The sequence below is a fragment of the Scatophagus argus genome, chromosome 9, assembly GCF_020382885.2.
Source record: "Scatophagus argus isolate fScaArg1 chromosome 9, fScaArg1.pri, whole genome shotgun sequence".
Classification (NCBI taxonomy): domain Eukaryota; kingdom Metazoa; phylum Chordata; class Actinopteri; family Scatophagidae; genus Scatophagus; species Scatophagus argus.
The window spans coordinates 3,114,619-3,131,564 of NC_058501.1; the positions used below are offsets into that span (position 1 = coordinate 3,114,619).

A 16,946-nucleotide genomic window follows, 5' to 3' on the forward strand; every position below is an offset into this window, starting at 1 on the left:
CTGGCTGAGTCACTAACTGGCCAGAACATTTTCTCCTCCAAAAGTCTGCTGGACCTCAGAGGCTTCCTTCACTCTGGTTGGCAGGCACTGGTCGTTTGAACAGTGAGTTGAACAGTGTGATAATTTGCTAATCCTTTTTGACATACACTCAGTTGAAAGAGTATGTATTATTTTCATTATTATCATTAAGTTCATTCATTTTTGTAAATGTGTTTATTCTGAATTTGTTACCAGCAACATATTTGAAACAAGTTGGGACTGGCGCAAAAGCCTGGGAAAATTGTGTACTGCACAAAAAACACCTGTTTGGAACATTGCACAGGTAAACAGGTTCATTGGTAACAGGTGATAGTATCATGGTCAGGTATGAAAGGGGCATCCTCAGAAGGCTCAGTTATTCAAATGCAAGAATGGAGCAAGGTCCATTTTGTAAAACTGTTGTCAATAAACATAGTTCTTTTGCAAATTATTGCTTTTTGTTTTACACAGCATCTCATCATCATTGCAGTCCTAGATCTACCACCTTTTAACGATTTTACGATTGATTGGCGATTGAATGCGTTTCGAAACTTTGAGTATATTCTGGTTTTGAGGAGTGTTTGCTTGAGTGAAAGTCTTGAAAGTTGCTGTTGTGGCATTGTGGGGTTTCTGGGGGATTGAACCCTATTAAAGATGGTCATTATACATGAAAATGTGAAAATATTATACAGATCTATCATTTCAAGGATCTGTTCTGTTTTCTGTTGTGGCGACAGTGGTACTTGATTCTTCAACAAAGAGCCACTATCTGGGGCATCAGTTGGCTGTTGGGATGTTTCATTCCACCACATATGTTAATTAAAATTCTCATCCACAGTATCTTAAGGCTGGTATTCAAAATTATAAAGAGCCAGAGCAACAAAGTAACAAAAATGCATTTCCATATTTTATTTTGCCTCTGTTCTTAATGAGAGTGAGTTGCAGTGAAAAGTCACATTGGGTTTGTCAAGAGGCCAACAGAACTCAAGGATATGGGAAACTAGTCTGGTCTGTGCCAAAAATGAAAAAGTATTGAATCACAATATACCCTCTGCAATATATTAAACCTAACAGATGAATAAATCATATTAATTGGAATCTGTGTGAAGAATCATCACCATCAATCTTAGTTATTGGCTTCTCTAACCCCAAGGTATGGGAAAGCGCTCATCCAAAGTGATGCTCAACCATGTCTAAAGGCAAGCGTTTTTATAGATGGCCATGGCCAAAGGTAGTGTGAAATATTTGCTCAAATGGGTGCGTAACAGTACACGCTTTTGGACACCTTGCCCATATAAGTGGTCAGAAATGGACTAGATACCATACTGACTTGTCAGTTTATCCCTCAGTTAGATCTTCTTCTGTTAAAGTGTGAGTCATCTTTGTGTCAGTTTGTCATTCCTTTTTGTTAACCCTTCTCTGGTTCAAACCTCTGTCAGCAGGCAATGACCAAGGCATCGCACAACAAGTTGCTGTGTTTTAGGAGGCACCAGCTATATTTAACGCGTGCGCACACTCACACACATCTGCCATTTAAGAACACATAAACAAAGGCTTGTGTGCTCCAGACAGTGTGGATGGGAGGAGGATGAGGTGTTTTTTTCCAGTCTCTCCTCTGGTGTATCGTCTCACTATCGTCCTTAGCCCAGAATGATGAGCCCAGGCAAGCCGATAGCTCTGCTTTGTCTCAGTAAAATGGAAACGCATTCACACAGTGGGTAAGCCCTGAATGTGGCCAAGTTAACATGGCTGATAACTGTGAGTAAGCACAGCACATAACTATGTTTTATGGCTGATTGGTCTTTTATGGCCTCTGTGGTTCTTGCCATACTTCAAACTAATGTCATCAGTAACTACTCCTCTGGAGATAGTTGCATTAGCCTGGGCCTGCCCACTGTGTTGCTGCCTACCTTTTCCATTACTGTATGACAAGTGTAAGATAAGATAAATCTTAAATGATCCCTGTGGGGCAATGGGGTCACTGCAGCAGTATGGAATAAATTATAGATAGGAAAACAATGCAGTTTATCACCATTTGTTTAATGTGAGTGCATGTGTGTGTTAGTATATCAAAATGGTGGCGATGGTGATGGGGGGGTGGGGTTGTATTAGTGATTAAAGAGACTGTCGTTCAACCAGAATCAATATGGTTTTAATTGCATCCGTGGTGGGGTTTTCCTGTTTTGACGTTCCCATCCTGGCAACACAGCTGCCACAGACCAGTGAACACAGTCAGCCTTCCCATTATGCCTGCACTTCGCTTTGAATGCTTACACTCTTACTTGTGATATTAATATAATATTCGCTGAAAGCTAGAGTTATTTTTTTCCTCCTTTTTTTATATTGTAAATGATTAACAAGAGCAGACAAGCAAATTGCAGGATGTAAAACCAAAACAATGAGCTGATGGATGCTAAAATGCCCTGTATAGCTGAAAGCAACTGCAAATTCAGGTGACATGTTACTGGATGATTTCACATAAAAGTAGTTTTTCTTTGTTAGATTTTGGCTCAATCCCAGTCTGGACTCAGATTAACCACTTTATGGGCTATCCCAAACCAACTAAGGTGGAGTATAATTGGACAGTTCTCCATTATTTTTGCTAGAAAGCTGTTGTTGTGGATAATTAAGGAATTATTATATAAATGTTGTGTTTTTTTTCTACTTAGTAAACATTATTGTGTCCATACACACCTACATTTTACTGTTGTATGCGTTAGTGTGAATGAGTGCGATGGCATGATGGAGCCATGGAAGCCCCACGTCTGTTTTTTTTCCCATCTTGATGCTTGTGTTAGTGAAAGGTGCTGGATTTAGAGGCCCTCTCTGGCCCTTAATCACATGCCAAAGTAACAGATTTAAGTAAAATGAAGTTGGAAAACCCAAAACACAGATTTTCTGTATTTTCCATCACATATACAAAATGGTTTATTTCAGGTAATACTAACATGACAGAGAATGAGTAAGGAGGTTTGGCATGTATGAATACCTAAATAATTGGCCTTGATGCCTTATATCTCTAGTGTGATGTTTTCAGTGATGGCTTATGTCGGCATAAAGTCTGCATGTGTTTTGGATCAGCTCAAATTTATCTCACTGATATGTCCCTGTCCTGTCCCTCTAAGTCTGACAGATGACAGATGTTTTTGTCTTTTGATTTTAAAGTGGTTACTGTTTTGTGTGGATTTAGTATTGAACGTACAGGTCAACCATCCAGCCATCCAGCTATCTCTCCATCTATTTTAAGGTGCTTGTTCTGATCAGGGTCATTGGACCAGTAAAACAACAGAGTAGTCGATTAGGGATGGGTTCAGTAGCAGTTCTGAATAAATATATAGTGTTTGCAGTGGACTCAGTATCACACTGGGGATTCTGTTGTGCTAAAAGGATTTCGGGCTTTTGCCACATAATTAGTCACTGCAAGTGAAAACAATGTTTATTCCTCACCAGGGGACTGTTCTGCATCTGCATCAGAAGACAACCCAGTTAAAATAAATTCTGCCAGTTCACTTCATTCAGCAAGTATCAAATGTTACCCATTTTTCTGATTGTATGCTGCACTTACCTGAAGGCAAAAAAAAAAAAAAAAAAAATCATTTCACTGCTGCAGGTGACAGAATCTGACAGGTCTGCTGCAGCGCACTCGTCCTTCTCAAAATGACACAAGTTCTTGCTTTAACATGATGGATGGTAGATGGATATAAACGCAAGGACTTATCCTCCCTTGCCATGAGTAACTTTTGGCAAACGTTACATTTGACCACAGTTTTGTTAACCACTGTAAAGACACTGAACATTTAAGTTAAGGCGGTCAGCCATGTTCAGTCAGTCAGTCAGTCAGTCAGTCAGTCAGCTAGCTGTATCCTTACAGATTTCTTTAGCATCAGGCAAGAGGCAAAAAAGACAATCTAAGAGTATTTCACCACCTTGGAAACAGCTCCATAATGGGACAACACGCCTCCCTATAAGCAAATCGAGCCTTTCGCTTCCAGCTCCTACTAAAGGGTCTCCAATTGGCCAGCCACCATATGATTCACACAGCCCAAAGGATTGCTACTCCCTCATAAGATCATTTGGGTGTTATGACACATTTTAAATATTTTGCTCAAAACCGCAAATGAAATTTCAAGGAATCATCAGTGTCATTTCATTTCCTCAGAACCATGAATGTCTATATAAAGTCTGTGCCAATCCATCGAGTAGAGACTGCAGTTATTTAAGATCAATCATGGTTCACGTACATGGAACAGTTCATCAAGGCAGGGGATATTTTGGGAAGGCGAGCTCCGTGAGCATTGCTACTGCAATCAAGCACAGGTGTGTTTTGTAACGCTAGAGAAGAGTAACATTGTAGCTAAAGGGGGTATCATATTCCAAACTCAGTACTCAAAACAGAGTTAATGGAGAAGGGCCTCACAACACAAGACCAAAACAAACCGTTGCTGTCATTCACACAAACAAACACCTCAGTGAGAAATCTTCTTTCGTGCCACAAGCAGGAGGAGGAGTGTTTCTGGTTTAGTGAGACAGAGGTGTAGCAGATTATCTATGAGCATGACAGAAAGGATACTTTTGCACTTTCTAGGAAACCTAACACACGTAAAAAAGGATATCCATGCACACCATGAGGTTAAGTTGGATCATTTACAGCACTGACATGTGACTAACATGTGATGTCTGCTGGTGGTTAGTATTGGGATCCTTTACACAAGTAAAAGTAACAGTGGCACAGACAGTAAAAACATAGAAATTCAGGAATTTGTCATCAACAAGTACAACTCTTTTCCAAGTTCTGAAAAACTGGTGACATTTTCATCCTTTCTGTCATGTCCCTCTGACTCTGATGACTCTCTGACGTGCTTGGAACATATCCCTTGTTGAACACATCCTTCCCAGACACTCTCATCATCATCATCTCATCAAGTATTGATGCCATGTAGTGTGATAGGTCCTAAATGATGGTATTTGTTTTTGTTACTTTATGTGCTGTTTCAGATGACAGTTTTTGTCAGTGACAACATACTGGATATGCGTGGGACAGCTTGGCTGCCTCATTACCAAACTCCTCATTCCTTTTGTGTTTCTCTTGCAACTTTCTCCTGTCAGTTTCCTTTCCCATTTTACATGCTTGTGTGCGTAGATTTTTTTATAAATATATATTTTATTTCTGGCTTGAAATGTGTGTTGAAATGTGGTGCAACATTGCTACATTTTTAGTCCTCACTAACTTTGTGTCAAAATCTGGGATAAAAAGGCAAACTGGACGAATTCATTTAGTTTTTGAACAGTGTTATCTAGATCTGGGAAGGTAGCCACAGACTTCAGATTAGAAAAGTCTGGTACACTGCGAAATTCAGAGAGATTTACTATTGATAATAAGCTTAATCAGCACTTTGTGAGCCCATTTGACAAGGGCTTGAATGTAACGGACATTCATTTATATGTAAATGTCCTGCAGTGCAGGTTTAATCAGCTAAAGTGCAGAGCAGTTAACTGTACCACCGTTATTACCATAACTGCCAGTTATGCTTTTTGCTATACCATATTTAAATATTATCAAACAATCTACTGCTAATATATTATTTTAATAAATATAAGTTAAACTGGTGTTGCTCTGTATGTTCCTATAGAAAAAGTTGAGGTAAAAGATTCTGAATGGTCGAGCAAAAATTGAATCCATTAAAAAAAGCCAAATGATTATTATTATTTTTTTTTTTGTATAAATGAAATAAATTTGTGATTATTCTTTGTGCAAAATATGTACCATTCTATGTAGAGCACAAATACAGAACTCGCTCTCATTTAATTTCTAGAAAATAATCACAGTTTAAATCTCGATTTTTTTCAGAGGGAATGAAATATCTTCCTGCCATGCTCTGTGTTGCATTCTGGATGGTTTGTAGTAAATTACTGTATTTTATCAGCCCATGTGTGAGAGGCATATGTATGACACGACATCATGGATGACAAGAAAAACATAAGAAGTCATTTCAGAAGTTTCCACGCAGAGAATGGAGCCTGTCTAGTGAGAAATACTGTGGTGTGTCCAATGAAACCTGGCCCATGTTAAAGGACAGGCCAGAGAACTGTAAGATGAATCCTCCTTGTGTATTAGAGTAATTAGAAGTTCTTCCTGCAGGGGAGCCCAGGCCTAAATATTTAATCTGAAGGGAGCCGTGGCAAAACATGTCATGCCACCTGCATCTTTTGTGTCCAGCATACACAGTCCATGGTGCAGGAGCAGCTGGTAAGGTGCTTTGTGTTGGAAAACGGACAGGGAGCGTGAAGAGCTGTGGGTCTGGCCTGATGGGCTTGTAGGAGACAATCTGTAGCATGTCTACACAATTGTATGGATGTGTAGATGTATGTCAGAGATAAGGCGGAATTGTGTGAATGCAGGTTGGGAACAGCATCCGCCGGCGGTGTGTGTGTGTGTGTGTGTGTGTGTGTGTGTGTGTGTATGCGCAGCAGAGCCGACAGAGGCTGGAGCTGTTTTGATCATAGAAAAGAGAGATGGAGATAAAAAAGACTCTCATCCTAGCAGAGAGGTAGCAGCAAGTCTCTACAGGGAGGGAAGAGACCCAGGCTGACAGAGAGATGAAAAACAGTCAGGATCTGGAAGGCGGGAGCACAGTCAGTTTTTGGCTGCACACTGGTAATCGCAGATGGATTTTTTTCTTTAATGCTCACTTTTATCTTCTACCTCTTTTTTTTTCTCTTCCTCTTGCTTTTTTGACAGATATGTGTCACAAAGATGTCCACACGCAGCTGCCAGGGAACAGACTCAGTCATCAAGCCCCTGGACACCATCCCTGAGGACAAGAAGGTGAGAGTGCAGCGCACGCAGAGCGGCTTCGACCCGTTCGAGAAGCCCACCAGTCAGGTGAAAAGGGTCCACTCTGAGAACAATGCCTGCATCAACGCCAAGAGCTCATCCGCCGGCAAGGAGTCACCCAAACTGCGCCGTCACTCCAGCCCCAGTTCTGTAAGTACACCTTTCACATACTGATGGAGCCAGTTACACAGTTAACCTAAAATTTATCAATACACCAAAATATCCATCACCTTTATCTACCTATGTTTGCAACTAACATTGCATTTTTATCACTGTGCACTTAGCAAACACTGTCCCAAATCAATAACAGTATCCTAGTGAGTCTTTCTCACATCTGATTGGTTGGTCTTTGCATCACCAGGGATGGTGGAAGTATTGTAACTCTTGCTAGACAAAACTTTCCTCTTAGAATTGAAAAGGTATCTTAATAAGTAATACAATGTATCCTTGCTCACAGGCTTGTAGCCGTTTGGTCTGCTATGGCAAGTATTTTATGGTGGCTACTGTGATCAAACTTTAGACATTTTGATGTACAGGAGTGAGTAACACAGTGAACATGCTGTACATCACATGTTTTCTGCTTCGTGCCCTTTGTCCCATTTTCACATGCTCTCTGTCAGGCAGCCTAATGATGACAACTTTGAAGGAACAGCTCCGTAGTTTGAGAATTGTGCTCGTTTGCTTTCTTTTTGTGACAGGAAAAGATAATATTAATCTCATGTCTGCAAAGGTGATTAGCCTAGCTTAGAATAAAGATAACAATAATTCAACAATACATGAATTTTGTATTTGTGCTCTCTCTCAGTCTGTACTGCCGGTTCTCAGATAACCTGAACACAGGTGTTAGTGTGGGTTTTCATGTAGGAACAATGACACCAAACAATTACAGCAACCTCACTGTGATAACAAGACTCAGAGAAGCTGCATACAGCGCCTGACTGGTGTTCGCCAAGAAATAGTCACAGTATGTAACAACTCCCCAAAAAGCGAAGAAGAAACAATAAAGCTGAAGAAAGACCACAGGAAGAGCCACCATCAGCAATGGTGCTGATGATATTTGGTAGGCAGTTACCTCTGTTTGAGTTGATAAACAGTGGGTGAGAAAACAGTCATGCCAGCGATGCCATGGAAACACAGCTTGTAGTTAGAGCTTGTAGCTTGTAGTTATGAGATAGGATGGGGGTAGAGGTGGTAATTTTATTTTCTTTTGCTCATAATTAGTCACTCTTTATATAACTTTTAAAGTCACAATCAGCCAGTTAGACATTGAAAGACTAGCCCAACTGAACAGAACATTCAGTTGGGTGTTTGTAAGCACAAAGTAATTCTATAACTCTATGTTGGATGAACAAAAATTCAGAGATACGACCGAAAATAAATAAAGCGGACCTTCCACCTAAAGTCATTAATGTTACAGTTAATGAAACTCACACTTATAAAGTCACGTTATTTTTTTATCCCTTTACAGTGTGTGCAGATCTTGCTGTCGACCTTCTATTCACCACCAATCAGATGGCTAAGACAGCCTGCCTGGGAATGAAAAATTCAGGGGGAAATGTCAATACTGTTAGTCACTGGTTAGTTAATACACTAATTGCTGCTGATAACAATGCAGTCAAGCCAGCGTCCGCCTTCTGAGTGCTGAAGCAAAAAAGAAAGCTGTAGGCTGGATGTGATCAAATCATATTTTTTGGATAAAACAGGTCACTCCCACATCCACTCTCAATGTGACCCTCGCCATTTTGTTTGTGAAAATTTGATCAAGTTAAATTCTGCTCCAAGTGACCTAGACAGGGTCAATTTAACAGGGAAGTGCACTCCCATTCATCTTTTTCAGTGTGCCTTTTTAATAAGAGCATAAATAAAACTTAAGTGGAAAAAGTAGACATTGGAGAACAAAATCAAGAAATATTGCAAAATAAGTTTTTGCGCTTGTCTGAGGTGTTAAAGTTGATGCATGTGTGATGACAACAGACAGTATATAAATGATGACAGACATGAGGCATGTCACCTAATTATCCACTGTCGAGACGAATGCATTAGATCAGCGTGTATCGGTGAGACCGTAACCTTGCGCACGTTAACACGTGACATCAAACATAAGTGTCATATTTCGTATCACATTTTCGGTTTGACAGACGTGCTTTTAATGATCTCACTTATCAGTTTATCCAGGGTAGTTGGGAAGTTAGTGGGACAATGGATTTTGAGTAGTGACATGTCGACCCTGACCACACTGAAAATTAGGCCCTTGTTTGGAGCGACGTTCACTGGAAGCCGATTAAAAACAAAGGAATCACTGCTTTCACGTGCCTTTAAAAGTGGTGGTTTTTCTTTTGAGGTTGTTATATCATTCTGTAGCTTCCCAGTAGTGTTCCTTATGAATTCAAAGGTGCACACTGCCACACTGGTACACATTTTAGCAACAAAATGCTATTTTCCCCAAGCCTTTCTTCAAACTTCTTCACGTGACCAAACGCAGGTTTCTGAATATGACTGCGTATTAACCTCCAAGCTGCAGGTCTGTGTGTGCTTGAACACAGTGGTGGCATGATTAAATGTTTTAAAAAGCCAGAAAAGAGCACAGATAGAGTTGTCCATCTGTAGAATGCACTTGCTTGGCTTTGACATACAGCTTTTCATATAAAGTCAAGGCACCAGGCACATCTGTATTTCTCAAGTGTTTTGTTTTGGCGTCCAAGATTTGTCTTTTCTCCACCTAAAATGAATTTCCCAGCCTGTGTTCCATCACATGTTTAATTGAAGGTTGTTAACAAACAATATGATTTTCTTAATCATGCAAATACGATTTTCAGGTTTTATACATCCGTGGTTCCTTTTTTTTAATTTAGCTCCAAATGTGAAATGCCTAATGAATGTGCACGTAAATACGATTTAATGCGTGTGATATGAGGCTTGACTGATTGCCTGCCAGCATCGCTGTGAGACACTAATGAATTGTTTCATCCATCAATAGGAAAACGTGTAAAGTGGCCTTTTCACAGGCTTTTTGTTTCAGCAGCCCAACTCTCTTAGATTTCACATGCAACCTCTTGGACAGAAAAAGAGGTTGTGGCTTTCTTTTTAGCTTGTACTCAGATGGATTTTAATTAGCATATACTCTTTATGTGAATGCTGCACTAATGTCAGTTGGCTTAATTAAAACCTTCTAATTGCTGCGTTTCTCAATGTACCCATTAGGCTTCGTTCCTTCATACCTGTTCCATTTTGGATGTCTCAGTTGGTAAAATTCTGTGTACTCACTGCTAACGAATCTATTATCAAAGTTTTAACTTTTTTCACTCTTTCTTATTGGCAAAGACCAATATAAATCCTCTACACAGATGATGTAGATCTTTTTGATAGTAGCCTTTGGCTGTTTAAAAACTTCAAATTCAAGTTGCAGCTGATTATACAGGCTGTAGCTAATCTGTTTTTAAAGCACTCTTTAAAAGCCATTGCTGTACTCAGTCAAAGATTGCATGTGAGGGAAAACAACACTTTATAATAAGAAGTGGAATGTGTATAGTTCAGACTGGCACCTCTTCTCAAGTCAAGTCATTTAATTGATCATATAATGTCAGTCCCATGTAATATCTCAGTGAGACTGTCATGCATATCAGTTGCTTTGGACAAAAGTTGTGCCCAAAGGCCTCCAGTATTTGAAAGAACTAACTGGTTAACAATAAGGTGTAAAAGAGAGTATAGGCACAGTTGTTATTTCATTGTGTCAGGAACATTTAATTAATGTTTCATATCTGATATTGCCTACCTTGTTGTCAGTGTGCATTAGATTAAATAAGAGGTTGAAAGAAATCTGACTTGATTAGCAGCAGTTGATTTGATCCTGAATTCAGATAAAATGCAATTAACCCTAAATAAATGGTTTGGAGGTTTTTTCATCCTCATTGCGAGTGGTTTTATTAGAACCATTTGGTCATGTGCAGTCATCATTAAGTATCATTTTCCTCTTTCTTGAACTGAATTCCTTAAGTCTGATTTAGTCACGTAGTTCTGTGTTGGATGAGGGACTTTGATGTTAACATATGTTTTTTTTTTAAATAAATATAAAAAAGCACAGCTGTAAAAGATTGATGTGGAACAGTGTAGACAAAAGCAAGACTTTATTTGCGGATGAAATATGCATGAGAAGGGAATCTCTTTGTAGTCCAGTCTCAGCGTCACTGAGAGAGAGGCAACATGAGTCTCTCTGAGAGGTTCCTCAAGCCACCAGGAGGAGAACATCTTACTGTCCAACTGAGTTGTTTCACAGATAGAGTTACACTTCCTGCTTGATCCCAGGAGGAAGTCTAATTTGTTTAGAGAAGCGCTCAGAAATGCTGAGCATATTAGAGCTGCACAGGATGGTGAGATAACAACAGAGGGAAGATAAAGCAGTGAGGACAGCACAGATGTAGCAAAGATTGCACTATGCCACATTCTGTGGAGGTGTGTGTGTGTGTGTGTTGTGATGTGAGAAGCCAAGTTTCTTGGAGGTTGTCTTGGGCTTTCTATAAACACATGAAAGCCTGGGATTTGCTTCCAAATAAATTAACAATGCCAGATGGTAGCACTGTGAATTCGTGCATTGCAGTGTCACTGTCAGATGAACACAAGAGCCGCCTGCTGATGCCTACGTACAATGCTGAATTTAAACAGGTTTTGAAGTTGTAGTGTGTTTATACTGGAAAAGTGACTAATCAGACATCCAAAAAACAGTTTGTTCCTTTCTGTTCTGAAGTACATTATTGATTCACAATACAACGAAATGAAGCTACTTGCAGGTGCAAAAATCACTGTCATAGGAACACCAGTGTGCGTCAAGTCTCCTGTCACACTGCCAAAAAAGTAGTAGCACTAGTTTACTTTCTTTGGTTGTTTTCATAAAAAAGTACCTGATACTCTGCTATAGTCATATGGTGCACAGTGGACACAATTAGTAAGGAAAACACAACACAACGCAGTTTTATGCTGACCTGGTTCCTTAATTGCTTCCCCCAGTAGCTGCTCAGCAACAGAATACTGCTTATCTTCTGGGTCTGTTCACACTGGATTTTTGTAGACAAAGAGCTGTAAACATGAAGTTATGCAGACTTGTTTCTTGGACAGTTTTGGTGATGTCATCACCTCTACATAAGCCATAGAGAGAGAGAAAGCCATCATACTTTGAAAATCATGACCACCAGTTGTGGTTGCCTCTCGCAACCAGCTTATAGCAATAGCAGTGAGCTCCGGAAATTGCTTAAAGAGAGAAAGAAACGATTCATTTAACTGTTGGTTAGCAAGTCAAGGTCAGATAATCTTCAACACAGTACTCTACAACAAACCATCACAAAAGCATTTGATTTAGAACTTTGTAGCCCTCTTAAACATACCAGCTGAAAGAACGCTTTTACTAACAAAAGCTAATTTCTTAAAATGTTTAAGCAGATCTTCTTACAAGTCAAAATGCCTGATGTGGACATAAGCACTTACCAGCATATCAGGACCCACCAGTCTGTATCAACTTTACCTCTTTAATAGCTCATTTTTTGGAGTCAGGAGCTTATAAAAACTTGTTCTTTGCCCTGTTGGTAGCGCATCCCACCACAGAACAACGTTTTTCTGTTGTTTGCTAGGCATTAGAAGTGACAAGGAGGAACCTTTATGCAATAGAATATCAATAGAGAGAGATGAATTGTTTCCCCTCCAGTGTTGGCAGTCCTTAATTACACTCTGTCTCCATGTGGCACAATCAAATTCTGGTGACTGGCAGGTTGTATCTTATGTATATATTAATCTTTTGTGATGTCATAAAGCGCTCATGAAGAAATAACTTATTCAGAGCGTTATCAGTGTTATGATATCGCAAACAACTGCATGTCATAAACAGTGACAAAAATATTTTGTACAGTAATATGTAGGCTAGTAACCGAGCGATCACACACTTTTTAATGAACTTACTGACCTGCCAAGATACACAGAATAGGATACAAGCTCAGCAGAGCACAGTTTGAACTGCTTTTGATCAGGGAAAATCCTGCACACACGTGCTGACATGCATGCAGGTTACCATGGAAATGTTTTGCATGAATATACATCGCTTATGCAGAGCAGTTTTAAGATCGTTTAAAACCCATGCTAACATCACATCTACTCACAAAACACTGCATTTGATCTGTTTGCTTTCAAGCCACAAACAAACTGTATCAGTCTCTGGAAGTGGACCAAAACCCTCCTTTTCAAGCAGTCTTGATCCAGTCCATGTTCCATATCAGCGTTTGATTGACAGCTTTCATGCCAGCTCAAACAAACCAAACAGTATCCAACAATGTTCAATTTTAAAGTTTTAAGTTTTCAGGGCATTTTTCCAACACATTCACTCCTGTGCTTCATTTCCTCCGAGCTGTAGTTGCCACTGCTTTCTCTGTAAATGGTTCACAATGAAAAGGGTCTTAAAGTTATGAGCCAATGTTTAAATGAAAAGCAGTCTTCAGCATTCTGAAGACTTTGTGAAACTCTCTCTCCTCCTTCTCACTGACATTACACCTCCCAGATGATACAGTGGGGAGCCTCCAGATTTTAATATCTCTCACAGACTTGTAATGTCTTGTGTGAAATCCTCGGAGAGCTTTCTTTTCTGGGTTACTGAATTCATCCTTTTATATTACCTTTTCATATCTCTTTGTTTTTCCTTAGCCTACAAGCCCCAAGTTTGGAAAGGCAGATTCCTATGAAAAGCTGGAGAAACTGGGAGAAGGTTCATATGCTACTGTTTACAAAGGAAAGAGCAAGTAAGTAGTGCATGCATGTCAAATCAGGCCTAATCCAGTCACTCTTTTTTATAGTTCATAAGAGCCACTCATTCAGGCAGCGAATATTACATTTAATTATACAGGAGCATTGCTGTAACTGAATGAATTAATTAAATGGAACAGCAATGAAAGTTACACAGTCTCGTTTTATGTAAATAATATTTTTAATTTGCAAATCTCACGCATGCAGTGTCATTTATTTTCATCACTATAGGAAGGATGTTTTTATCCGTTGATTCAAAAGTTATGTCCCACGTTTTATGGTGTGGGGCTTTCTTTCTTGGTTTTGCTAATTAAATTCCAGAAAATGAAAAGTTCACATGCTGAAAATGTCTGAAACTCCGCAGACTCTAATCTTGTGAGTAATGATGTTAGCGTGTGTTGTTCCGCGCTACAACAGCTTTAATTGGTGAGCGTATTTCAGTTGTAATCCCGTGGCCTTGTACCCGGGTCTCACTCCACTGCTACTAAATTACATTTCATTGACTTAGAAATCCTTTCTGTTCTCCAGCTTCGCTGATTTTAATAGATTGTTTTTTTTTTCATGTCGCAGAAAATCAGGATTACCATATTTTGTCTGTCCTGTGTGTTGTTGCCAGGGTGAATGGGAAACTGGTGGCTCTGAAGGTGATTCGTCTGCAAGAGGAGGAGGGAACTCCCTTCACAGCCATAAGAGAAGGTAAGAGCTTCAGAGATGAAGCAGACACTGTTGCTCTTTTCAATTTCAAATCTCACTGCGATACAAATTAACAAATTGCCAATCTGATTGAACATCTGCTGGAAGCACCAGGAAAAGCCCAGTCCTCATTGGTTCCACCCACCAGCCCACGAATGCCAAAGGATCTGTTGCCAATGTCCTCAAACACCACAGCACACGCCCAAAGGGAGGGAGAGGTTTAAATGTTGTGACTGATCAGCAAACTCAATGGATTGTTTTTTTTTCATGGTGCGTCCTGTAGATGCTTGTTGAGGTAGGGAACTGGAGAGTTTGGGGCCTGATGCCTTGGTCTCTCTGTCATGTTCCTCGGGCCATCCCTTAGCAGTTTTTCTGGTGTGGCAGCCAGGGAGTGCCGTTGCCTTTGGGGGGAGGGGTTCTGCCTGGGCTGCATAATGTTTTTTAACTCTGGTACATTTTAGTCAACATCGACGTGAATGCCAGGACCCAAGGTTCACCTTGTAAAACACTTGAGTTTACTGAAACATTCACCTCCACACGCACAACGTTTCAGGATAGAAGAGAAAAGGATTCTGTCTGTTTGATCTGTGTATGATCCGGGCCTGATGAAGTGAGAGCCATGCTGGGCTCCACACACGCACACACACACACACACACAGTTCAAACTATCCCTGTGAGCGTATCAGAAAGGTACTTTGAAATTGAACTAATTCAGCAATTACTGAGCAGGAAGCTCCCAGCGCTGATATGTGAGAAGCATTACAGACTGCTGCTGAATAAAGTAATACATCCAGAGGAGAGGGAAGATGAGTTCATGTACTTTTGTGTGTGTGTGTGTGTGTGTGTGTGTGTGTCCATGCCTATTAAAACTGCACACACCCATGCTCATTACTAGAGATGAGGTGGGTGTATGTGTGTGAGGGAGGAGGCTGGATCTTCAAACGGTGACAGGATCTTTGAGGTATCTATAGTGCTAACCTCCTGTTTTATGTGATTTTTTTTTTAACAACCTTTAGGTACTCATACACGATGAATGTATTCATGAGGCTCCATCACTCGCCAGTTCTCTGAGGATTTGTCCGTCAAAACTCCCCTGTGCCCTTGGAAAAGAACTTTGCTTTTGCTAAATGAATCACATTGGCAGCCGTCTGAAAATCCCATTTATGTCCCATAATAAAGACTGTGCTTATTATGCTGCTTTCGCATTCTGTTCTAATGAAACTGTCCCCTGTATTGTCTGGCTGTGTCCCGATGGGTTTTACTGTCAGATCTTTGTTTGCCTGCAAATTTGTCTCAGCGATTGCTGGAGAAAGCTTTGCAGCTGAACTATAATCACACCTCTGAAAACTTTCTTTTAGTATAGTTTTTTCCTCTTTAGGTCAAGTGTAGTGGCTTTAGGGCTCTGAAAATTACCAGGATGGCATATTGCTAACAAATTAGTATGACAATGCTGGAAGAGAAAAGTTTATTAATGAAGTAATGAGGCGGTCCAAAAGTTTTACTGAGGCCACAGAAAACGCCAACAGAATCTTTAGAGTTATGTAAATACGTGTAATGCTAATTTCAGGGAATCAAAATGGTGTGTTAACCCAATGTGTGTTATGACAGTGGTTCCATCCACTATTCATTATTCACTTTATAATTTTCATCCTTTCTTCTACTACCCTGTTTCTAAAAACAAACTGCTGTGTAAAATGTACATAAAAACAGAATGCAATTATTTGAAACCAAATTGTTTACCAACAGCAGTTTCCCATAGTGTTCCTAAGCCCATGTAGTCATATCCCTCATATGTCTGTCAAAGTGATGAACCTCACCCCATCCCTGCTTGTAAACAACTGAGCTTTTCATACCCAATCACAATCCTGTCACCTGTCACCAGTGACCCTGTTTCCCTGTGGAAGCTTCCAAACAGGTGTTTTCTGACCAGTATACCACTTTCCTAGTCTTTTGTTGCCCCTGTCCAAACTGGATTGAAATGTGTTACTGGGATGAAATTCAGAATAACCATATATTTATAAAAATCAATGAAGTTGATGAGGTCAGACATTAAATATATTGTCTTTGTACTCTGTTTTGAATTGAGTATGTGTCAACAAAGATAAGCAAATCATCACATTCTTCATCACATTCCAGAGTACAGAACTGTAATGTAGGCTATTGGATGGACAGCCCGTGCATATAAACTGACATATCAGTTGTTTCTATTTTCACAGGAGCTGCTCATGGACTGTTGTTGACTCCACTGCTTGATCCTAAACATAACCTAAAGCCTAAAGATGTTAAATTTAATTTTAGGTCAAATCATTGAATGCTCCTGGTCCATGTCAGCATAAATACAGATAGTTTTGCGACTTGAGTATGACTTCAAGTCTGAAGGTCCGGTAGGGGTTTAGGTACACCAGGTTTTTAGAGATGTAGAATTTTCCCACATTAATCTAACTGGCAGCTGCAAATTCTGTAAACCTTTGCTGTCTGCACAATGCATTGTTTTTTAGATCTCCTTCTTTTATTTGCACAATCCTCCCAGATTGTTCTCAAAGCAAATCACACATAAAAGTCTTAACAAATCTCTCCCAGAATGTGCTGATCACACCCAACCTCCTCAGTAAGACCACGAGAA

General features: G+C 39.9%; 1 protein-coding gene across 3 annotated transcripts in view; it reads left to right on the forward strand.

Annotated features, from left to right (window-relative positions):
• The window catches only part of cdk14 (cyclin-dependent kinase 14), a 163,549-nt gene that overhangs the window by 47,677 nt on the left and 98,926 nt on the right, over positions 1–16,946 (forward strand). For all 3 annotated transcript variants that reach the window (XM_046400560.1, XM_046400562.1, XM_046400561.1), the window contains 3 exons: positions 6,758–7,003; positions 13,532–13,626; positions 14,247–14,326. In XM_046400560.1, the coding sequence (XP_046256516.1) occupies positions 6,758–7,003; positions 13,532–13,626; positions 14,247–14,326 (421 nt within the window). The remainder of the gene's footprint in view (positions 1–6,757; positions 7,004–13,531; positions 13,627–14,246; positions 14,327–16,946) is intronic.